We start from the raw sequence: 21,560 nt of genomic DNA, 5'->3' as shown, positions 1-21,560 counted from the left end.
CTAAAAACTGGGGTGGACCGTGTTTTTCAAATGAAAAAAACTGTAATTTACATTTCTTTTTTTCGACCGGAACGCAACACTGCTGTTGCAATGATTTTGCGCAGGACGTCCAGTAGGAGGCAGTAATGCAATTTAAAAGAATGACACTACCGGTAAAATCCCCAAGAAGAAGAAGTGGTGGTAGTAGAAGAAGAAACAACAACTAGGCAGCTAAGCTAACCGGTTATTGATATCTGCTTTTTTAGGTTGTCAACTGTAACAATAATGTCTTTTAAAAGGGAAGGCGATGACAAGAGTCAACTAAACATACTTAAGGTAACATATTGCTTTTTTTACCTTTGTAGAAGACATTTTACTAAGTTATTCATGGTGTTGTGGTTAGCATCATACTAGCTAACTGGCTGCATTAACCACCTGTAGTGTGACTACTCTGCCAGCCTCGTTGTCTCTGTGTTTCAGAAACGTCGCGTAGCTGATCTTCTGTCTAATTTTATACCAGAAGATGAAGCGGCTCTCATGAAAAACGGAAGGTGAAATGACACGTTTTTGGTTGTTAATGGCTGCAAAGTAACACATGAACACGAAGTTAATGTTCTGCGTTTGATCCGTTTCCAGATATACGTGCGTCGTGTGCTCTTACCGTCCCGTGTTTGATACGGTCGACACGCTGACGGTCCACAGGAACGGGAAGAAGCATCTGGAAGGTGAGACGTCACTCTTATTTATGATGTGTACTTCATGCCGGTGTTACACCCCAACAGGTTTTCAAACCTACTGGTTTCCCTTCGCGTGCGTGCGTTGTCTTCACTTCACAGCTGCAGCGGTTTTCTGTCTGGTCACCAGATTCGTCACACATTCACAAACATATTGCTGGAGATCTTCAAGCAACATTTCATCTCCATTGCAGCGATCGTGATTGTATAAGTGAGCGCTGCATCACAACCACGTATGAAGAAATACATTAAAGAAAATATATTTATAAAAAGATCGCAACGACCTGGATTCGATCCCTGTCGAGCAAAATGCAAATCTACTGAAAGACGGTGGCTCAACCTACAGAGCCACCTATTATTAAAAAAACTCAAGTCATTTCAGGTATTACTCATTTATGTCACATCTCCTCTGTGTCCATGGAACCTCTTGCTCTAGGTGAGCTGAAACAACTGGTCGGGCGGATATTAAACCACTGTCGTGGAACTCCACAGACATGTTGTTGCCTCTTCTGCAGTCAGCACTACTTGACTACAAGCAGGCTTACAACGGAAGAGAGTTAGCAGCTAATCAGCAAACCGCACAACACTGTGATATCTTTTCCTAACCAAGTTTTTAAATGTCACTTAAAAAGCTGTCAATGTAATCCCTTGATGGGGAACTTTATTACAAGTGCTGAAGGAAGCAAGATGAGCAGCAGCATCATCTTGCAAAAGTATAGCTGACTCCAGAATTGGCAACAATCTATTTGTGGAGTTCCACGACAGTGTTTTAATATCCGCCTGAAACAAGTTGTTTCAGATCACCAGACCAAAAGGTTCCCTGAAGGCAGATGTGACTTAATCAATAAATTCCCAAATGACTTAAGTTTGCTTAGTGATTGGTGGCGCACCGCGTATCACCACCACATAACAACACATATTCATTTTTGCTCTACAGAGATCGAATCCAGGTCGTTGCGATCTTTACATTTATCTTTCTTCAATGTGTTTCTTCATACGCAGTTGTGATGTAGTGCTCACTTAAACAACCGTAATCGCCGCAAAGGATATGCCATGTGGCGTGAAGATCTCCAGCAATATATGTTCTTCATTGTTTTGTGGGTAGAACATTACTAGTATTCCACTCTTCCTGTGTCTCAGTATTCGCAATGTTTTTAGTGTCTTTTCACAAAGTAGAATTGTTTTTGTCAAAATGCGTCAGTGGTGTCTGGCCGTAGCCTCGCGAAAAAGCATCGCTAAATATGTTGAGACGTGGTTTAATATCCGCCCGAGGTAACCAGTTGTTTCAGCTCACCTAGACCAAGAGGTTCCCTGGACACAGAGGAGATGTGACATAAATGAGTAATACCTGAAATGACTTGAGTTTTTTTAATAATAGGTGGCTCTATAGGTTGAGCCACCGTCTTTCAGTAGATTTACATTTTGCTCGACAGGGATCGAATCCAGGTCGTTGCGATCTTTTTATAAATATATTTTCTTTAATGTATTTCTTCATACGTGGTCGTGATGCAGCGCTCACTTATACAATCACGATCGCTGCAATGGAGATGAAATGTTGCTTGAAGATCTCCAGCAATATGTTTGTGAATGTGTGACGAATCTGGTGACCAGACAGAAAACCGCTGCAGCTGTGAAGTGAAGACAACGCACGCACGCGTAGGGAAACCAGTAGGTTTGAAAACCTGTTGGGGTGTAACACCGGAAGTCATTCTGTAGGCAAAGTGTTTTTTTGTATTCGTTATACAACAATTGCACATCTACAAGTTCATAAATTGTCAATTAAAAACGGGAAAAAAAAATACATTTAAACGGGTGTTCCTGTGATCGTGTTGTGATTCAGCCTTTTTATTTTGTTTTGACGATTTAGCTCTTGAGCAAGATATTGACTTTATTTTCTAAAATATCTGGACTGGATGTCCCCCACGTCATTTAAAGGAATAAGAAAGCTACAGTCGACAAACATCCAAATTAACCTTAATGTGCTTCAGCAGGGATTACAGTGTCATTTTATTAATAATTCAATTCAATTTATTTTGTATAGCCCAAAATCACAAATGACAAATTTGCCTCAGAGGGCTTTACAATCTGTAGACATAGGACAATACCCAAGGCGGTGTATGCATACAATAACCAGACATGGGACATATGTGTATGGCTAATGCAGACAATTAATTAAACCCACTTTGTCACAATGATACAAAAAAGAATATAATAAACATCCAATATTAGCATGAAGCTGACCAGCTTATTGGTTTGCAACATCGCCCATGGTGGCAGAATACAACCAGGAAACATAGCTACACAACTCCAGTATGGCAAATTAATATTGTCTTAAATTAATTATCAGTGGCATAGAAAATAGACATTCTTCTTTTTTTTTGTTGCATGTCATCAGGATTAAAAGCATTCTATGGCAAGAAAGCGCGACTGAAGAACGAAAGGACAAAAAGGCACCATGAAAACTACGTCCAGGCTGAGGACACGGGGCAGGTTGGTAACTATAACTGTTGCTGTTCAGTCGACTCTCAAGCAAAAGTGTCTGCAGGTGCACGTGGCAGCATGGAAAAGCTGTTTCTGGACCAACAGATTGGAGTCGAGTCTGATCATTCGACAGGCAGAAGGTCCAGGAATCGTCTTTTGGAGAAAAACTGAAGGAGCTGAACTAACAGACTGAGACCGCCTGGCCATGTTGTGGCTTTTGAGACACGTCTACAATTCTACATCCAGTGTTTTGTTAATGTTTTTAGGAACCCTCCTGTTCGGCCCCTTTACTGGCCCAAACACGGAGGCTCACACATCATGCTTTATTGAAGACCGTACCATATAACAGCTGCCATACAAAAAACAGGTGGGCATGTTTTCATATAAATTCCCACAAATACTTTATAAACACAATGTTGTTGTTTTTTACGTGAATGTATTGTTATTTTCCAGTACGAAATCTGAAAATGGGCCGCTGAGCTCAGAAGTCAGCCACAACTCTTCCAGTGAAACGGGTTTGGAACAAGAAAAAGGATGTCAGCAATCCGAAGTTTCAAACCGTTTATCGCAAAGCACTTCAGCAGGTGAAGTCTGCCACGGGAATCTTTCATGTTCACACTTTGTTGACAGGAATCCTGTTCCCAGTGTGCTTTAATTGGGGGCATGTTTCTTTTGTGTGTCCTGTAGCCGACGAAGGGTCACATCAATCAGAAGACAGAAAAGAAGCTACTGATGCTAATGCAGTGACGCAGGATGCGGAACCTATAACCGCCCAGAGAAGGAGCGAGCTGGAGCACTACATAAAACTGAAAAGGTACCGGCTTTGGTTTTGTTGGTCGGGCTAACGTTGTGCGCCATAACTAAAAGAAGTATATTTGACTGTATCAACATGGCGGCTTTCGTTTCATCGGCCTTCGTCTGTTTCTTAGTGATGGCTGGCTGAAGGACCGGAGCGGCCAGTGGGTGAGAGACCAGAACGTGGAGTTTGATTCGGACGAGGAGGAGCCTACTTTGCTCGCCCCTCCCCTTCCTACAGGTAGCTGAGAAAGGACTAAGAACTATGGGGGGAAACCCAAATGAACTTGTACCACAGTGGTGCATTCAGAGGCCACGGGGCCGTTTGAAACATCAGTATTATTACATATGATTTACAAAATCAGAACCAACAGTAAGAAGAAAAAGAAAATGTTCTTTTTCCTTTCCCTTTAACTTGCTGAAAATGTTTGTTATTGATTTTGTTCTTACGTGGATCATAAAGCAGATTTTTAAACCGATTTTATAAAATTGTTGAACAAGCTCTTCTGGTGTTTTTCTCAGTTTCTACTGCATCCATGGTTGTGTCCCATTAACAGAACATTCTGGTTCATGACAAGCACCTTTCTCTCTGTTCTGACCATCATTTTAGTAATGATAACACTGTATTCACATTACTGCATCGTAGTCCTACTTAGCACAAAAACAGATGAACGGATGGTATGCTTTTATCTGGAGCTAAAACAGAAAGGGAGCGCACCCAAAATGTCTAACAGTCACTCATTGCACAGGAAACACCCCTCTCACCATACTACTTAGTATGCCAGGAAAGATTTAGTACGCCCCAATTCATAGGATCTCAAATGCATCATGACGACTAAAACACCAGGATGCTCGATGACAACCCGGTGGCATTTTTTTTTAGCATTTTGCAAGCCAGTGTTTTGCCGGCTATTCTGACCCACAATCCTTTGTGCAGCAGACATGTGAGCGAGAGGGTCCAAGTTCATGTTATAAGAGAGTCGTATGGGAGAATAGCTGCAGCAGGCAAGTAAAAGAAAAAGTGTGATTTTGGAACGCAGCTCAAATTATTTAACCTGTAGTGTTTAAAACAAGGTTAAATCTGATGTTCTTTTACTGCACGTGTTTCTTGTGCAATATTTTCAAATCTCAGTGACTTTAATCAGTGCTACAAACTAACTGGACTAACAACAGCCTCATGTCTCCAAGATCAGATGAGCGGCACAGAATATCTCTTATAACCTGCAGGACAAGAGGCGCTATTTCCATTCCATTTTTTAAAATTGTTTTATTAAATTACAAAAAAAACCTTTTTCAATGGAGCTTCACCTCCCGTCTGGTTGGACCGTCCCTCAGTCCGATAATCTAATCTGGGGAGCCACCGGTTAGATTTCTTCTTCGTCGGTATAAAGTGGATAACACCCTCCGGGTCAGCGGGACTTAGCATGGGTTAGTTTCTGATGACACCGCTAATATGTGTCGAAGAGCACGCTCCCTTCATTAGTTTGGAGCCCCGTTGTCAGAATGACTTGTGGACACGTGGAAAAAGGCTTTAAAGTCAAATGTATCTACGTTTAACCTCTATTGACCTTTAATGTCTGGCCTGCCATTTCACCGACGCAACTGTCATATTGCTGTGAAAGCAAAACTTTGATCGACCATAATAACAATAAAAACATCTGTCTCAATGTTACACAAATAAGCACCGCACGGCCAAAGAGGAGAGAGGCGAGGCAACGTCGACTTTTAATCATTTCACGGTGCCGACTGTCAGTGAAGCCCTGCGTGGCTTTCAAAGAAGTGACCTTTAAGAAGTGTTGCTATCTGCGTTTATTTAATGCAGTGGTCATGTTGAGTTTGACATTAAGGCCAAGCGCCTCAAAGAAATGAGGGGAAAATAGGTTGAAGGAATGAAGGGGGAGGGGTAGTTGAAAGGAACCCTCAGAGGTTAGCAGCTGTTTGTGTTTATGAAAACTCTACGGGTGCAACACTCTTCAAGTTGGTTTGCGTATATTTGGAACAAGGTAACTCAAACCCAGCGGACGAGGTTATGTTTCAAATCAGGGTTCAGGGGGTAAAAATAGCTCAGGTGCTTCAGGGGAGTTAGAGGATCAGGAGAGATTTTAAAGGGATTAAAGCGCTGTGGTTCTTTACTTGAAGGGTTCAGCCCTAAAATGCTGCAGTATTTGTCAATGATCCAGAATGTTTACCATCAACTGTGAGGAGAATCATTCATAATAATTACATTTAGTAAATGATGGACTCGTCTGCATCTACTACAGATTAGGAGTTAATTTGAGTTTCTGCAAACCAATCCGGTCCAGTTTCAGCTGCAGATATTCTACTGCACCAAAGCATGCGTCTCTTTGAACCTGTTTAACATGATATTCATATATCCAATATAAAATATGTGATGTTCAGACAAGGTGTAGAAATCACTAGAATTAAACTTACCAAACATTTACAAAAAAATAATAAAAATACTTGAATATATATTTTTATTTAAAGTATTTACAGTTTGTTTTCTTCCCACAGATAGCACCACATTTGAAAATGTTTTTTCATGGATGAAAAGACTTATGTGTTTTATTTTTGGATGATGATGAGGGTGATGATTAAAGCACAAAAAAAGAAGGAAAAAAAAGACACCTCACATTTTGCTTGTGACCTATACATGCCTTTATGATGAATTCAGCAGTCTACAAAAATAAAAAGCTGGCCGCGGTAAATGAAATGAAATGGCTGCACATGGGTGTTAGTCGGGTGGGTCGCACCGCGCACAACAACCCGGATTAATTTGGGAGGATCGGGATTGGAGAGAGCTGGCACGAGGCCGGTCTGTCCGCAGGCGCCACAGCGCTGAAGGGGCTCTTCTTCTGTCCGCCGCTCATCTTCATCTTAATCTCTGCTGGCGAACTGCAGAGAGAAGAAAGACGGTGGTTGTCACAGATGAAGCCCCCGAAACACACTCTACTTCACACACTAATCTCGGTGCATCTTTAATTATTTTTTCCCCTTACTCATGTCGTTGTTCCGCGTAATCGCCATGGCAGCTCTGGCGCGGGGACCCTGCTGGGTGAAGTGGTAGCCGAATTTGAGAATGCTGGAGTTGTTCTCCAACATGGAGGCGATCTCCATCTCAACCGAGTCTCCCAGCTTCTGCCTCTGTGTGGGGACACGGTCACGCGTGTTACAACTCAACAAAAACAAACACGCGTTGATATTTATTACCGGTTATATACTGGTATATACACTGATATTTATTATTGTCTCGTACCTGGTTGTCAATCTTGAACTCCACCAGTGTGGCGTTGCTGGCCATGGCTTTGATGATCGCCATCATGCCGTCCGAAGTGATGAAGTTGGACTCAACGTTAAGACTCTGCAAGCTGGTGTTCTCCTGCAGCATCTCGGCACAGGCCTGGTACACACACACACACACACACACACACACACACACACACACACACACATGGATATAAAATCACCATTTATTCTATTTGAGGATGGAAAGGATTATGGGTTTAATACCCAACTAAATTGTAACTAGAGGCAATGCCAACGGCTATAAATGGCAGAGACGCAGAAAAGTATAGAGCAAAACCAGTGGCTCTAAGAGCATGTTTTATATGTTCTATACTGTAAGAAAGTAAAAGCAAAACAGTATAAAGGTACACAGCATTGGTCAGCTGACCTGCTGTCGTTTCATATTGTACTCACGTAGGCCACGGGGTCGTTGCTGCGGGTCGCAGCGATGCTCAGAGACTCCACGTGAGAGTTTCCCTTCATCGCCTCGAAGATCTCTTTCAGCGTCGGGATGGGAATGTCCTGCAGCACGGACACAGTCACCTTTTAAGAGCTGCGTGTGCGTGTTCGTTAGTACAGGGATGCAGGCAGACGGTACCAGGAAGTAGGAATTAGGACTCACACTGGTACCTCCATAGGAAGCCAATTGGATTTTAGATTATTGCAGAAAAACAAACTTGAACAAATAAACTAATGTGTGAGGCGTTACAATTCCCAGGAGCAACAAAAAGCAGCTTCTTGTTTGCAACTTTATGAAGTTTCTTTCTATTAAATCTTTATTAATACCTGTAAAAGATTCCAAACATGGTGAGTCATGTATAGTTTTTGGTGTTAGTGTCACTTTCAGAGCGTTAACAGTGAAAAGTTAAACTTTGTCGGCTGCTTGGTTCCCTTTGCTACTGATGATAGAAGCGATGCACTTTTCTTAAATCTTCTCCAGGGTCCAGTTTATTTGGTTCAGCTGACCTTGATGTTGTTGAGGTTGACTTCGGTCAGGCTGCTGTCGTTGTTGTGGATTTTCTCCAGGGTTTCCTCCACGTTGGTGGGGTTGGGCAGCTCGTCAGGGAAGATCTTGAACGGATCTGGCTTCACTACACCTGCAGGAGACACAACGCCACAGCTCAGGCTCCAGAGGTTAAGGCTTCTTGCATTCACATGTTAGTGTTCAACAAAGACACACAGGTAGTGTCAAAGATGAGAAACACCAGGAACACCGTCAAGACAAAGTGCCTTTTGTCTTTTCAGGGTTTTTCTCTTCACGCAGGGTTCAACCTGCCCAAAGTACATTTGTACTTGCTCCGATACAAATAGTTGTATTTAGTGGTTTATCAAACTGTGCAGCATCCTCCTCTTAAAAGCCACCCCTCTTTACCCCACCCACTTGCACTTCAGCTCCATAAACCTTTTTTTTTTGAACCGCTGCTATTTTCCCACAGGTACCCGGCAGGTCTGTGCACGTGAATCTGTCAACACAGATGACTATGAGTTTAGTTTATTTATGGAGAACATGTTAAGCCCCGTACAGCGGTAAAACAACAATACAATTAAAAAGAAGCTACTTCCACCATCAGTTCTAGAGAAGAAAAAAAAAGGATGGCTTTATCACTTGACTAATTTAATCGCCCGATGTTACATTTGATTTGCTAGCACGCCTGAAGCCTGTTCTTGTAGTTTATTTAATGCACAGCAACTTACAATCAGGTCCTGCCTGTTCCGCATATTTAAAGGCACGGTACGGATATCTTTTGGAATTTGTGTTACCAGTGCCGATACGATACCAAAACAATACTTTTTATGATTCCTGACTCTGAGGACTATAAATATATTATTTCAACTTCTCCAATGCATCAGTGTTTGATATTCTTTTCTGAACACAAACAGCTGTGCAAGAAATTTGCCTCAATAAAATAGTCTCAAAATATATGCAAGATTCTGCAGGCTATGTGTAGAAATGATTTCCCAGGACCTTTTCGGAGATGATCTGGCTGATACGACAGACGCTAATATGTTCCTCACTGTTCACAGCGTTTCCACAACGTAACCGAGAGCCGTTATGAGACTCTTGTCCATAAACTACCATTTAAACGTTAATGAACATGACTTTCAGATTGCAAAGTTATACGTTTTTTTGAGAAGCTCTGATAGATAGACTAGCAATTCATTCTCAGTTCAAGAAAATCTGAGAATGTTGAAATATCTTCTGCAGGACTTTTCACTCAACAACTAGAAAATGGATTAAACGTTTGCCCAGGACGAGTGGGAACCAACATAAAAAAGCTGTCTGAGCGGCTTGCAAAATAACTTTATATATATCTAAATATATCTCAAACAAAGATGAACTTGTCCACGAAGCGCCACCGTACGTACTGTTGATGCCCTCTGTGTTGGCGATGATTCCTGTGGTGCCCAGAGCGTCGTAGTACTGCTTGTTGCTCATCAGCGTGTACATTCCAAGGATGGCTGCAAGTAGAAGAAAAACAATCACTGTGAACACAAGATCAAAATGTTTTAGAAAGAGAGCACGCTGAAGGACCCGCTGGCTGTGTCCCCCGCAGCCCAAAACCAAAAGAGAGCCATGTGCAGTGTCCCCTCGTCCCTGGTTGTAATCTCCCTGGGGGTCCGGAGGAAGTCGCGATAGCACACATTTAAGGTTTTCATTTTCAGGGTGGGCCTCTAACTTTTCTCTGTGTTCTAGCTGACTTTCTCCACACAGGAGAGGAGAGGAGAACACTGCTTGACCGCTGGCAGTGAAGCGGGACGTCATCCATAGAAAATATATCTTTCTTCATTTGCAATAAGACTGCATCGTGTGGCCTCTGGTGATTCTACCCACACCTTGTTTAATCAACGGCATTGAATCATATATTTCATCCTCAGGTTTGCATGTACAATCTGAAGGTATACACAGTTAAGTAACTGGGTGTTAAGATAAATGTAGTAACGTGAGGTTACGAATATAATACTTCCTTCTAAAACCCGGAGAAGTAGGAGAGCACAAATTGAAAATACTGAAGATGCACATAAAAATTGTACGGAGTAGAGTGGATGAAGTTTTTGGTCATTAAGTGATTTATTTGACCTTGTATTCACTAGTTTCATTGGTTTGCAGATTAAGTGACACTGCATGTATGTATGCATCAAGTATATATTTGATTAAAAGAAACAACTATTAAAACATAGAATTAGTGATTTAAAAATGAAGTAAAGAGTGAATAACGTCCACATCTCCACCATTGAATGGACAGTTTTCTCTTGTCCTATTATTGCTCTTAATGACCAGCAGGAGGCAGACCTCCTACTGTTGTAACCTGCTGAACTGTGTCGCACACACACCAACTGCTGTAACTGCGAGCCCCCTCCCCTCCACCCCCGCTCCACCTTCCCAGCCTCCTGACCCGGCGTGGGGTAACCATGGGAAGGTTCTTGTGAGGAGAGGGAGGCCAGGGAGACAGCTGCCTGCTGGGTGGGTGGGGGGTGGGAGCTTACTGACCATAAACACCCCCCGTCATCCGGTTTGGCTCCTTAGAATAACCCACAGTAGCTTTACAACACAAACTAGACAGCAGCAACTAAAAAAAGCTCAATATAGCAACGGAATATAATTAAAATGGGAAAAATTAACTTGTTGGACCCCCCCCCATGCCTCCCTGGGCTCATGAAGCGGGTCGGCCCAGCTATTCAGCCCCCCGTTTAGTCTGTTTGCCAAAAAGCCCAAACAAAAGACTGACAGAGGCTAACTGAGGTTTAATCCTCTTCTGGACTCCATCCAGGGTCAAAAGGGCCGATGGAGCCGGACAAACACGCTCCCCTGCTCTGCCTTTCCGGATGCCTGCCTCTCTCTGTGTGGCCGCGTGTTCCTGCTGTTCGGAGGGTCACGCTCGATCAATAAAACACGCTCTACGTGTCAATTCAACCTCATTTATAAACAAGGAGGGCTGTGTGATACAGTTTGTGCAATTTAAGCAAGTCGCATGTAGAGGCGCTTTATAAGCTGATGCAGAAGTCTGGCCCAACATCTTTATTTAGTTCATTATCAGTGACGATTCCCACAGGTCCAGCTTTGGGGTTCCCCTTGTGCCAAACTGCATTAGTCTGCTCTGCATTTAAAATGTTTGAAGGGCGGTGTATTTTCTTTAAAGCTTTCCAAAACCAGAAACACAAGAGCAGGAAATGACCTCAACAACGTGTTAAATCTGGTCATGTTCGTTAAGCTCAAGTCGCAACGAAGCACATCCTCAGTTCAGTATTTGATGACTTTAGACTAAACCTGACAAAATCATGAAAGACTTGGACTTTATCACCAATGACTTCACTTGAACATGAGCCTTTTGACTAGAAAATACCTGAAGCTTTCCCCAGTTATTTAATAGGTGTCGACACTTAGTTCTCCAATTTCTTGTCACGATTAAGTTTAGTCACACTTGTTTCAACAAATAAATAAAAAATGTAATTGTCAAAGTTGAATACGTTGTTAAAATGGTATGAGGGCCTAATATTAGCAGGTCTTTATTGGATTTAGGGTCTTGAACATGTTGTGTGTGTGGCCATGTATTCATAAAACCAGCCAGGTCGTTAACGCTGGCTCAATTAGCTCAAACTCAACTAATCTACAATCATCTACAACGGATCACATCATTCATTTCAGATGGCTTCCTGTGTCTGAAATCAAGAATCCATTGTGTTGGTTTATTGTCTGTAATGTTGATGATTGAGGAATAATACTACTATAGATAGTACATGAATCATATGGAAATAAAAAATGGTTTCTAAAAAAGACTTCAAGAATACGTGTCCCGTCACACTGTTCTAAGATCCGATCAAATAGAATAATAATCGGTGTCTTGTCCATCTGTCACCACAGCAGCTTCCCACAGGTCTGTTTCAAACAGATACCGTATCGTTGCCCCCGATGTCCACTCCACCCTCCCTCTGGCCGCGGGCCAGGCTTATTTATTTTTGTGTTGCTGAGCGTGGAGAATTGGACTCCGTCGCACGTCTGTAAAACCAGACCAGGGACTTCTGAGCTGCCTCGGTGTGAAACAACACGGAGCCGACAGCAGAGAGAGAACCGGGCCTGTGTGGTAAAACTATGTGGGTCAGAGCCGCTGTGATGAAACACTGAGGTGTCAATCAGCTTCTGCTGCCAGTCATATAATATAAATAGAGCTCTTTTTTTTCAGCAGATATTTTTGACGAAAAGCACAGGTGTTATTGATGAACTAGACAGTGACAGTGTTCCTCTGACCTGCGATGTCACACATCTCTGCGTCTGAGGCATTTTTCAGCGCCTCCTCCAGCTCCGGCTCCAGCATCACCTGCTCGTGAGCAGGGATCTCGGCTGCTTTCTTGGCCACGAATGTCTTTCCTGGAGACGGAAAAAAAGGAACGGACAAGTTAGAGTGTGGTGATGTTTGTGTGTATTTATGTAGAAAATAAAACATCCCAATGTGTTTTTTTTTTTTACTCTCTGATCGTGTTTCTTCCATCTGAATAGTTTAAAGCGTACATTTGTCTCTGTTTTGGTAAAAGCTCAGTTTGGATCATGTTCCAGGGCTTATCACCAGCTCTTATAAAACGGTGGAGTTTTCCACCGGAGCTTGGATTGTGCTTTCTTATCTTTCTCTTTCGGGGCATTTTCTCATTTATCTTCACAATTTTAGTCGTGAATAAAAAATAAAAACTAATTTTAAAAAACAGGACATGGATGTATCTAGTATTGGTTTCCATTCAAATTGTGTTCCACAAGAACTACATGAAAACATATTCATATCTATTTTCCTGGTGTAGGACATGTCAGCCTGTGGGACTATGATGGAAATAACCCCGAAACTCAGTGAGCTGCAAAAACCCCCACAGACCTGAAGCTAAGAGCCTGAGCTGCTGTGCAGTGGTGCGTCGCAGAGTACAATACCGTACAGCTGTGTGAGGGACATGTTTTACTTTGCACACACAGTTTCCTGTCTTTGTCGTTATATAAGATTGAGATGACTTGGTGTTTCTCTCTCACACACACACACACACACACACACACACACACACACACACACACACACACACACACACACACCTTTCTTCTGCCCAGTGAAGGGCACCAGGTCATCCCTGCCCTCGTGCTCCAGGGCCTCCTTCTCCAAGTGCTGCTGCAGGGCATCGCGGTCATACTCCCCCGTTGGGCCCTTCTTCGTCTGGTCCCGCTGCCGGTAGCCAGCGGGCAGCATGGCATTCTGGGAGAACGGGGGGGGGGGGGGTATTTTGGGGGTAAATTTGTAACTCATACTTGTCGTTTCTCATTTTCACAACACGTATCGCACAATTTTGGAACATGTGGGCGTTGCCCGATCCCATCGGCCATCATTTTAATTCTGGAAACTTTGTTATGGCAACAGTTGCTTTTACTGGTACAGTTTGCCGCTTGATTTCCCTTCAATTGACCTTTTGCCCTTCGTTCTCTCGCTGCTCACTTCTTGTAACAAATGTAATCAGCGCGTGGGCTCACTTTGCTATAAAGTGAGCCCACCACTCGTCTTTGAGGTCGTTCATCCTGCAGGTTTGTTGTTTGTTTTGCTGACCGTTAATGAGATACACCACGTAGATGCAAGAACCAAAAACCTGCAGGATCTCTGGACCTCAGGCGACTAAACGAACCACCCTGTGGGATTGGAGGCCAGAAGCCGAGTGCCCGGCCGGTTTGGAAACATCAAGCGCCTTCTCGTACCTCGGGGTCCATCTCCTGCAGCTCACCCTCCAGCTGGTCCAGCTCCGCAGCACTGAGGCCCTTGAGGATGGCATCCTCGTCGATGTCCCGGGGGTCCGACATGGCTCCTAAGGCTCTGGCTCACATACACACACACTCAGTCATACACACCGCTGCACACCCCTGGATAAGAGGGCACTGTGAGAGAAGGGAAGACAGAGGGGTATCAGAGTTTGTTTTTCTCTCCGTGTCTTGTGTCCTCATTAAGAGTTTAAGCCCTTAGCAACACAATTAGTGTATATAAAGTTGCACTGTATCATATCAGAGGTCCCATTAATCACTTAGACCGTGGCGGCCCGCCAAAGTCCCTTGTGTTACGCCATATTTTCATTATGAGCCCAAAATCTTTTTACACTTCTCAATGGGTGGCCATTTCCTCCACAGCGGTGCATATGTATTCCCTTCAATGCGAGTCATGTAGCTGACTCCATCCTTATTTTACTAGGGACTTCCCGCTGGAGTGCCACTGTCCTTGTCAAACAGTTTCATGAGCTTCATTGAGCTTAACAACTGCCTTATTCAGACCACTTCAATAATGTGGTGATGATAATAATAGATGCATTTCCAAAAACAAGTCTGCATTACTCCGGAGGGCAGACTCTGTATGAACATGCTGCCGCGGCCTCCAGGACAAACGCTGACGCAAGCTTCATTCTCACCTTAAGAAGCGGACGAGAGGTGAATAACCGCCACTGCTTGAGAGGCGAAGAGGTAGAGCGAGGCAGATAAGTGAGAAAGAGAGAGAGAGAGAGAGAGAGAGAGAGAGAGAGAGAGAGCAAAGTCTTTGTAACTCTAAACCCTTAGCTCGCCACACAGAGACTAAGAATAGCAGAACGGAGAGGGGTGGAAAGTGCAATCCCTTATTTATCATTGACGAACACACGCTCATACAGTAGTGGACACACCCGAAATGTTTCTGCACACAGTGATGAAGAAAAACACCCAACGACAAACTGATAAAGCAAAGAGCAGCAGGTTTAAAGCTCCACAGAAGAGCCCTGAGACGAGGGGAAACAGTCCCACAGTGATGGCTCTGGGTCAAAGTGTGAGTAATGCAGCAATCGGGTTTGTGAGGTCCAACGTTTTCTTTTTCAGTCCAAATTTCATCCCAACTTGGCCAGAAGAAAGAAAACCCATCGCAGCTCGAAGGTCACAGAATGTGGGAACCAATCACATCTGTGGATCTGTGATGGCAACAAGTACACAATCAAATGAATGGCTCAGGGATATTTAATGAAACTATAATGAAAGTCATAATCAACATCATCAATACAACTTACTCAAACTACATAAAGGTCTATTACCCCCAACACAGAACAAAATGTGCCAAAAATGACAATATATGGCAATACACTGCTATCCAAAATACTGTAAGGTTTGGGTCAAACTTAAAATGAATATCCACGTTTCTAGCACCAGGATCCTCAGTGGATAATTATTATTTGTAGGTAACTCAAATTCACAGTGCAACCACTTGAATAGCCATTCATTAAAGCAATAGCAAGAGTTATGCAATAATAGCCAAATCCACAGTTATTCATGGGCCAAGGGCTCGAAGATGAATTTAAAGAAATCGCAAGCGCGCTCGCTCTGCGAGCCCGTGGGCGCAGAAGATCGACAGAATACCCAGGTCATTTTTGTAACTTTACGCACCACTGAGCAACACAAACTATGTGAACATAACCTTGTTCTTCTCAAGGTAATGCCTGTTTGTTTCGAGTCACTGATCAGATTACACTTCATTAGAGAGGACACACACACACACACACACACACACACGTCTTGTGACTGGAGATGGGTGCACACCACATGGCTGATGAAACAATACCTGCCACTAAATCAAAGAATGACAACTCCACATTTGTTTCCGATCTTCCTCTTGGGCGAGACCTTTGAAAATCTCCCTCACTGTCTCCTCGCCGACGCCGTGAGGCTCTAATGCGTAAAGCCAATGACACAAACACCGGATTGCAGAGGAAGATGGAGGAGATTTAAAGGGATGAGGGGAAGGAGGCTGCAGCTCAAAGGACCAGGTGGAGGATAAATCTACCTAGCTGTGGGATAAAACGCTTCTATACAGTCTTAACGGACAGATGTTCAACACTCTTTACATCGCCTACATTATTATGGTATTACCAAGAAACAACTTGATGGTGTACTAGTCAGGGCCCAACACACATTTTGCTTCGTCATTGTCTCGCAAGTGAACGCACTTTTAACAGCAATATTTAGAAATCACAATTGCAACAAACATTTGAAATGTATTTATGATTTGATGTCTCTATTTTTTTAAACAAATAAAAAGCGTTTGAAACTAATGACAAACAAAAGAATGGGAAACACTCACTGTCGGGCCCAGGCGGCAACCTTCGGTTCTGCTGAGTGAAGCCAATGTGGGAGTGTCTTAAAACCTGCATTATCATTACTGGCCACCAGGGGGTGACTCTTCCAGTTGTATAGAAGTCTATGGTTCATGTGTTAAAGCTTCATTCTCTCTACTGTCCACCAGAGGGCGACTCCTCTGGTTGTATAGAAGTCTATGAGAAAATGACTCTACTTCTATATTGATTTATCCCCTCAGTAAACATTGTAGACATGAGTTTATGTCTCAATCTCTAGTTCAAATTATTCTTCAATACAGAGTTAAACGACCATGAAGCGGGGTCTGTTTTAGGTACGTCACTCCTCCGAATTCTAAAAATGGTAACTTCTGTTCATTGTTTGCAACAAAAAAACAAAAAAATGCTGACGGCCGTATTCCAAGATGGTGACAGCGAAATCATAACAGCAGTCTACAACGGGAGACGTCACGATGACTACGTCCACCTCTTACGGTCTATGGTCGGGCCCTGCATACATAATCTGTGTTGCTAGTAGTGAGGGGACATTAAACCTAAAGTTTGCACTTTAAAACCACCTTCACTGGGGAAACCGTCACTAAATCATTTACTCTTAATTGAATTTCATCAGTCAGACATTGATGGTGTTTTGTACATTACAGTAAAGCATGATGAAAAATGTCACGTAACTTTTGTTTTTGTTATTCTGCTTCATGTGGATCTATTGTGAGACTGTTATGTCAGTTTCTCCTGTATTCAACGAGCCGCCTGTGACGTAAGACGTGAATGTGACCCGGCGCTCCATCCAAACGAGGCTCGCGTGATTTGCCGTCAGTCAAGCTTTTGAGCCGTGCTTATTGTTTAGTTAAATGCATGGCTGTGTCCTGACACTTGAGCTCAGACGGCTGCGTGCCAGCAGCCCGCCAGTCAAGGAGCCCAAGAGCTAAATACTTTGACATATACGGTTTTAGAAAGAGATCATACCCACTTTGGTTTCTTGGAACAGCACATTTCCTCTCCTCGGGTTGTTTAGAGAACTACAAATCCAGATTACATATCATTTCTGATTGTACAGCAGTAAATCATCATCAAAATAGTTATGATATAAAAATTTAAAAAACTGCACAGACTGGCAGGTGATAAAATTAAACAAAACCCAGCCCACCATTGTGTTGTCATTCACTTTGACATTTCATTTAACACGTTGCACGTGAGTCTCTGACCACACTGGAAACAGGCTGGACAATGAATGTGCATCTGTCACCAGCAGTCCCAGCAGGATTTTCTCCACGAACCACAACAAACTGGGAGTGGCCGTCACCTGCCTGCTGCCAGCTGGCCCCTGGCATTTATTTTTCCACTTCTTAAATCTCCTGCACCTGCAGTCGCTGTCTTCATGAGAGCCATGACATTAGCCGAGCCCGGGTATAACATGTACGTCTACATTTTATTGGGGTTGGTTACTGACAGATATCTAATATTCAAACCCCAAGAGAGCAGTCTGTGTGTGTGTATGTGTGTGTATGTATGTGTGTGTGTGTGTGTGTGTGTGTGTGTGTGTGTGTGTGTGTGTGTGTGTGTGTGTTTGTGACAGTGACACAGTTGGTGACAACTCCAGAAAAAGCTCACAGAGTCACATTTTACCGTGACTCGTCTCTGCAAGGCAGAACAGTAAGTATTAGTCATTTTTAGCTTCCTCCTGAGATAAATGTTATAATTACGGCTTTGTGGCACGACGAAGGAACAGAACATTAAAACAGGATGGCGGATGTTATGAGTTCAGGAGCATTTCCTCAGCTTGGAAAAAATTATCTGCATAAGACGAGATCAATTGTGTCTGAAACCTATTAAATGTAAAGCTCATCATATAGGATCTTATTTTGTCTGTACAACCAATAACAGTGCTGGAACTTAAACTCAAGATGAAAATGTCCTGTTAAACTTGATGCACAGTAGTGCCCTCAAATGCTAAAAGGAACAAAGATGGCGGTGTGGCCTGCACACTACAATGTCTTGTTTATTGCAGTTGCAATACTCCCCGTTGTGTTGGGTCAGTTTGCTGCTCGCAATAGATGAAACTACCGACTAAATAATAAGTGAAGGAATTGGGACGCAGCCCCCCGACATTCAACCAGAATGTGCAATTAACCAGAATAACTGAAAACACCTGCGCAGACCAGGTTTTGCAGGGGCGTCAAAGGAGTCGGTGCCTTGTTGGACTGCAAAACAAACAAAAAAACCCCACATAAAATGTGATTTTAGCAAATCGGATCCAAATCCAAATCATATTTGTAGGTGGTTTCCGCCGATGCACGGAGGAGTTCTGTGTCGCGACTTCTTGGGCAAACGCGCCCTCGTTAGAAAGCTACGTCATAGCTAGGTCTTAGCTAGGTCTTAGCTACGCCGTAGCAGACGTCGACACCTTTACCACAGCAAGCCGTGCAGGTCGGGTGGCGACGTCATTGAAAGTAACAGCGAGAAACAAATCTGCTTTACTTTGACTTTTGTCTACTTTTTTTTTGTCGTGAGGGTCTCGATAGTCTCTATATCAGTGAACAGGTGGCAGAGGATATATTCAGAACTGTTACGCGGGCTCCACAGTTGTAAATGACAGCTAACACGTCTCCTGCGACGGGAGCTGAAGCAGCTGCTGCCACTGCCCCGATTATCGCAACCAATGTGGGCCTTCTACCTCCAACCATCTGTTGAGTTTGTTGCGCATGGGCGCTTTGATCACGGCCGTTTAAGCACCCAGAGAGTTCACAGCTGGCGCTTCAGTCCGAGTCGGTACATGTTGGTTGAGTCATTGGACACAGTCATTGTTTCTCATTGTACTCGTGCACTAAGGTTTTGGGTGTTTTGTGTGGTTGTCCCGAAACCGGAAGGTACCTGGCTCGATCCCCGGTTCCCCCATAGCTCACATGTCGAAGTGTCCCTGAGCAAGACACCCAACCCCCAGCTGCTCCCCGGGTGCCCCAAAGGGCCGCCCACCGCCCCCCAACCAGGGATAGGTCAAATGCAGAGAAGAATCTTCCCAAGGGGACTAATAAAGTGCAAAAGTGCATGTTTCTTTCTTTCTAAGGAGCAACCTGAAAGCAGTGCTTTGAGACAAGCAGCAGTGGGGGAGTTACTGTGTGTTTTATAAGTCAAAGACCATTACAAGGGTTTGGATTTCACAGTGACAAAGGTTGCACACTCATAAATGCTCCAGAATGATTTACACTCGGCTTCTGTGCCAGGGCGTTTGTTTTTACTTGAGCAGAAAATAAACTTTGAGGTCATCTCTCTTAGTTTCTCTGATCTTTGTGAGGTAGAGGTCTATTTTTTGTGTGTGAGTAATGGTAGCAAAACCTTTTTTAACTGCAAGTTGCCATTCTGTCAACATCCGCAGGTCGTCTCCTCCACGTCTTACCGCCAAAGTGCAACATTCCAAATCTGCCCTCGGCTTAATTTTAGCTTCACAAGTCAGCGACTTCCAGCCGCGTGAATCCTCCCCGGCTTGGGTTGCTCCTCGAGACCGTATCAGAGCACCACTATGAGACCCGGAGAACGACTTGGATGCATTGCTTTTGCTCCAAAACAGGAGGGGTGGGGGCTCAAAAAGTGTCATTCAATATTCACTTTTAAACAAAGTCAGACAATTTTGAAACACGTGGAGAAAACGGCATAAAGTGGAGCTGTTTCACATGACAGATTGATTGGTGGAATAAATACAAATTAAACCCACTGTCACTCTGATGACTGCAGTGAGGTCACATCTACATACAGCTTCATCAGATCGCCTCAATTAAGGCATCAGGCCCCGAAAGACAATTTAATCCAGTGACAGATAGTCAAATGTCAAACACTAATGAGCCTTAACTGGACGGTATGTCGGCGGAGGGCAAACTTAACCCTCCTTCCCGGTTTTCGAAAACCCTGCAACATACTGAGGCAACATCTCCAAATCCCCTTTGACGAATTAACGGCACGGCGATGAGCAGCTCGGCCGCTCCACATACCACAGCGATAGCTTCATTAGAGCGACAGTATCTCAGTTTAGTTTTCAGCTAACCCCACATGCAGAAGCCCCCCATCGAATGTCACAGGTTGAAGGTTTCAGGCTGTGAACTCATGTCAGCATGAAAATAAATCCAGTAAAAAAAAATATATATATTATTATTATTATTATAATAATAAATCCAGTTGAGCATTAAGTCACCAAACTTCTGCACAGGGACATTTGATTATTGGACAACAACTCGCCCCCATTCATTCTGTAGCTTTGTCCCATCTCGGACACAAAGTATCACAGATGAGAGGGTCGAGCTTAAAATGGAGCCCCCCCCCCCTCTGATAGGCAACCCAGAGGGGAAGATTTAAGTGGGGACCCCCTCACGCCCCCCCCCAGAAATGAAAAAATACACAGAGCAACAGAAAGAAGCAGCCTCACACCTACCTTCACAGAAGCGCAGTGATGAAGCCCCTCAGCAAGGCAGAGCCTGCAGTCAGAAACCAGAGAAAGTTGTTTCTTTTTTTTCTTCACCCCCCTCCTCTCTCCCTCTCCCTCTCTCTCCCTCCCTCTCTCCCTCCCTCCTTCTCTCTCTCTCTCTCTCTCCCTCTCCCTCTCTCTCCCTCTCTCCCTCTCTCTCTTCCTCCCTCTCTCGCTCTCTCTCTCTCTCTCTCTCTCTCTCTCTCTCTCTACTCCCCCTGCTCTCTTGGGTCTTGGGTGGCTGCTATGCTGAAGTAGGCATACTGACAGACAGCACTTTGAGAAGTCAGCATTTTATTTTTTTGGCTGAGTGAGAGCCATCCAATTAAAAAATTAGTGCAGACAGACAGAGAGAAGGTCTGACATCTAGTGGTTTCAGTCCAGTTTGGAAATGAGACGGACCTCTTTTGCTTCCCAACGTTCTATGCTCTGACCCCAAGATTTTAGGCTCTGACCTCAGGGTGCTCTGACCTTAAGGTTCTCTGATCTCAGGGTTCTATGCTCTGACCTCAGGGTTCTATGCTCTGACTTCAGGGTTCTATGCTCTGATCCCAACATTCTATGCTCTGACCCCAAGGTGTTATGCTCTGATCTCAGTGTGCTCTGATATCAGGGTTCTCTGATCTTAAGGTTCTATGCTCTGACCTCAAGGTTATATGCTCTGATCTCAGTGTTCCATGCTCCGATCTCAGGTTTTATGCTCTGACCTAAAAGTTATCTGA

General features: G+C 43.8%; 2 protein-coding genes across 3 annotated transcripts; one reads left to right on the top strand and one right to left on the bottom strand.

Moving 5' to 3' along the window:
* Positions 1-188: 188 nt before the first annotated feature.
* On the top strand, positions 189-4,463 carry scnm1 (sodium channel modifier 1). Of its 2 annotated transcripts, none has more exons than XM_079228193.1 (8): positions 189-315; positions 460-530; positions 616-704; positions 3,109-3,203; positions 3,461-3,561; positions 3,648-3,778; positions 3,882-4,008; positions 4,124-4,463. In XM_079228193.1, the coding sequence occupies exons 1-8, from the start codon at positions 265-267 to the stop codon at positions 4,236-4,238; spliced, it is 780 nt and encodes a 259-aa protein (XP_079084319.1). In that variant the 5' UTR covers positions 189-264; the 3' UTR covers positions 4,239-4,463. The 2 variants fall into 2 exon arrangements, with proteins under 2 accessions (XP_079084319.1, XP_079084320.1); XM_079228194.1 differs by having other exon boundaries at positions 298-315; positions 500-530.
* Positions 4,464-6,472: 2,009 nt separating this feature from the next.
* Positions 6,473-20,869, bottom strand: tmod4 (tropomodulin 4 (muscle)). Its single transcript, XM_079228171.1, has 10 exons — positions 20,806-20,869; positions 13,990-14,166; positions 13,342-13,498; positions 12,520-12,639; positions 9,642-9,734; positions 8,241-8,371; positions 7,689-7,796; positions 7,246-7,389; positions 6,989-7,133; positions 6,473-6,884 (listed from the first exon to the last, which is right to left on the bottom strand). Exons 2-10 carry the CDS (start codon positions 14,089-14,091, stop codon positions 6,862-6,864), a joined length of 1,023 nt encoding a protein of 340 aa, XP_079084297.1. The 5' UTR covers positions 14,092-14,166; positions 20,806-20,869; the 3' UTR covers positions 6,473-6,861.
* Between the last annotated feature and the right edge of the window lie 691 nt (positions 20,870-21,560).

The sequence above is a fragment of the Taurulus bubalis genome (genome assembly GCF_910589615.1).
Source record: "Taurulus bubalis genome assembly, chromosome: 12".
NCBI lineage: Eukaryota > Metazoa > Chordata > Actinopteri > Perciformes > Cottidae > Taurulus > Taurulus bubalis.
The sequence above is the reverse complement of the archived record's forward strand: the minus strand, read 5'-3'. Positions and strand labels throughout refer to the sequence as shown.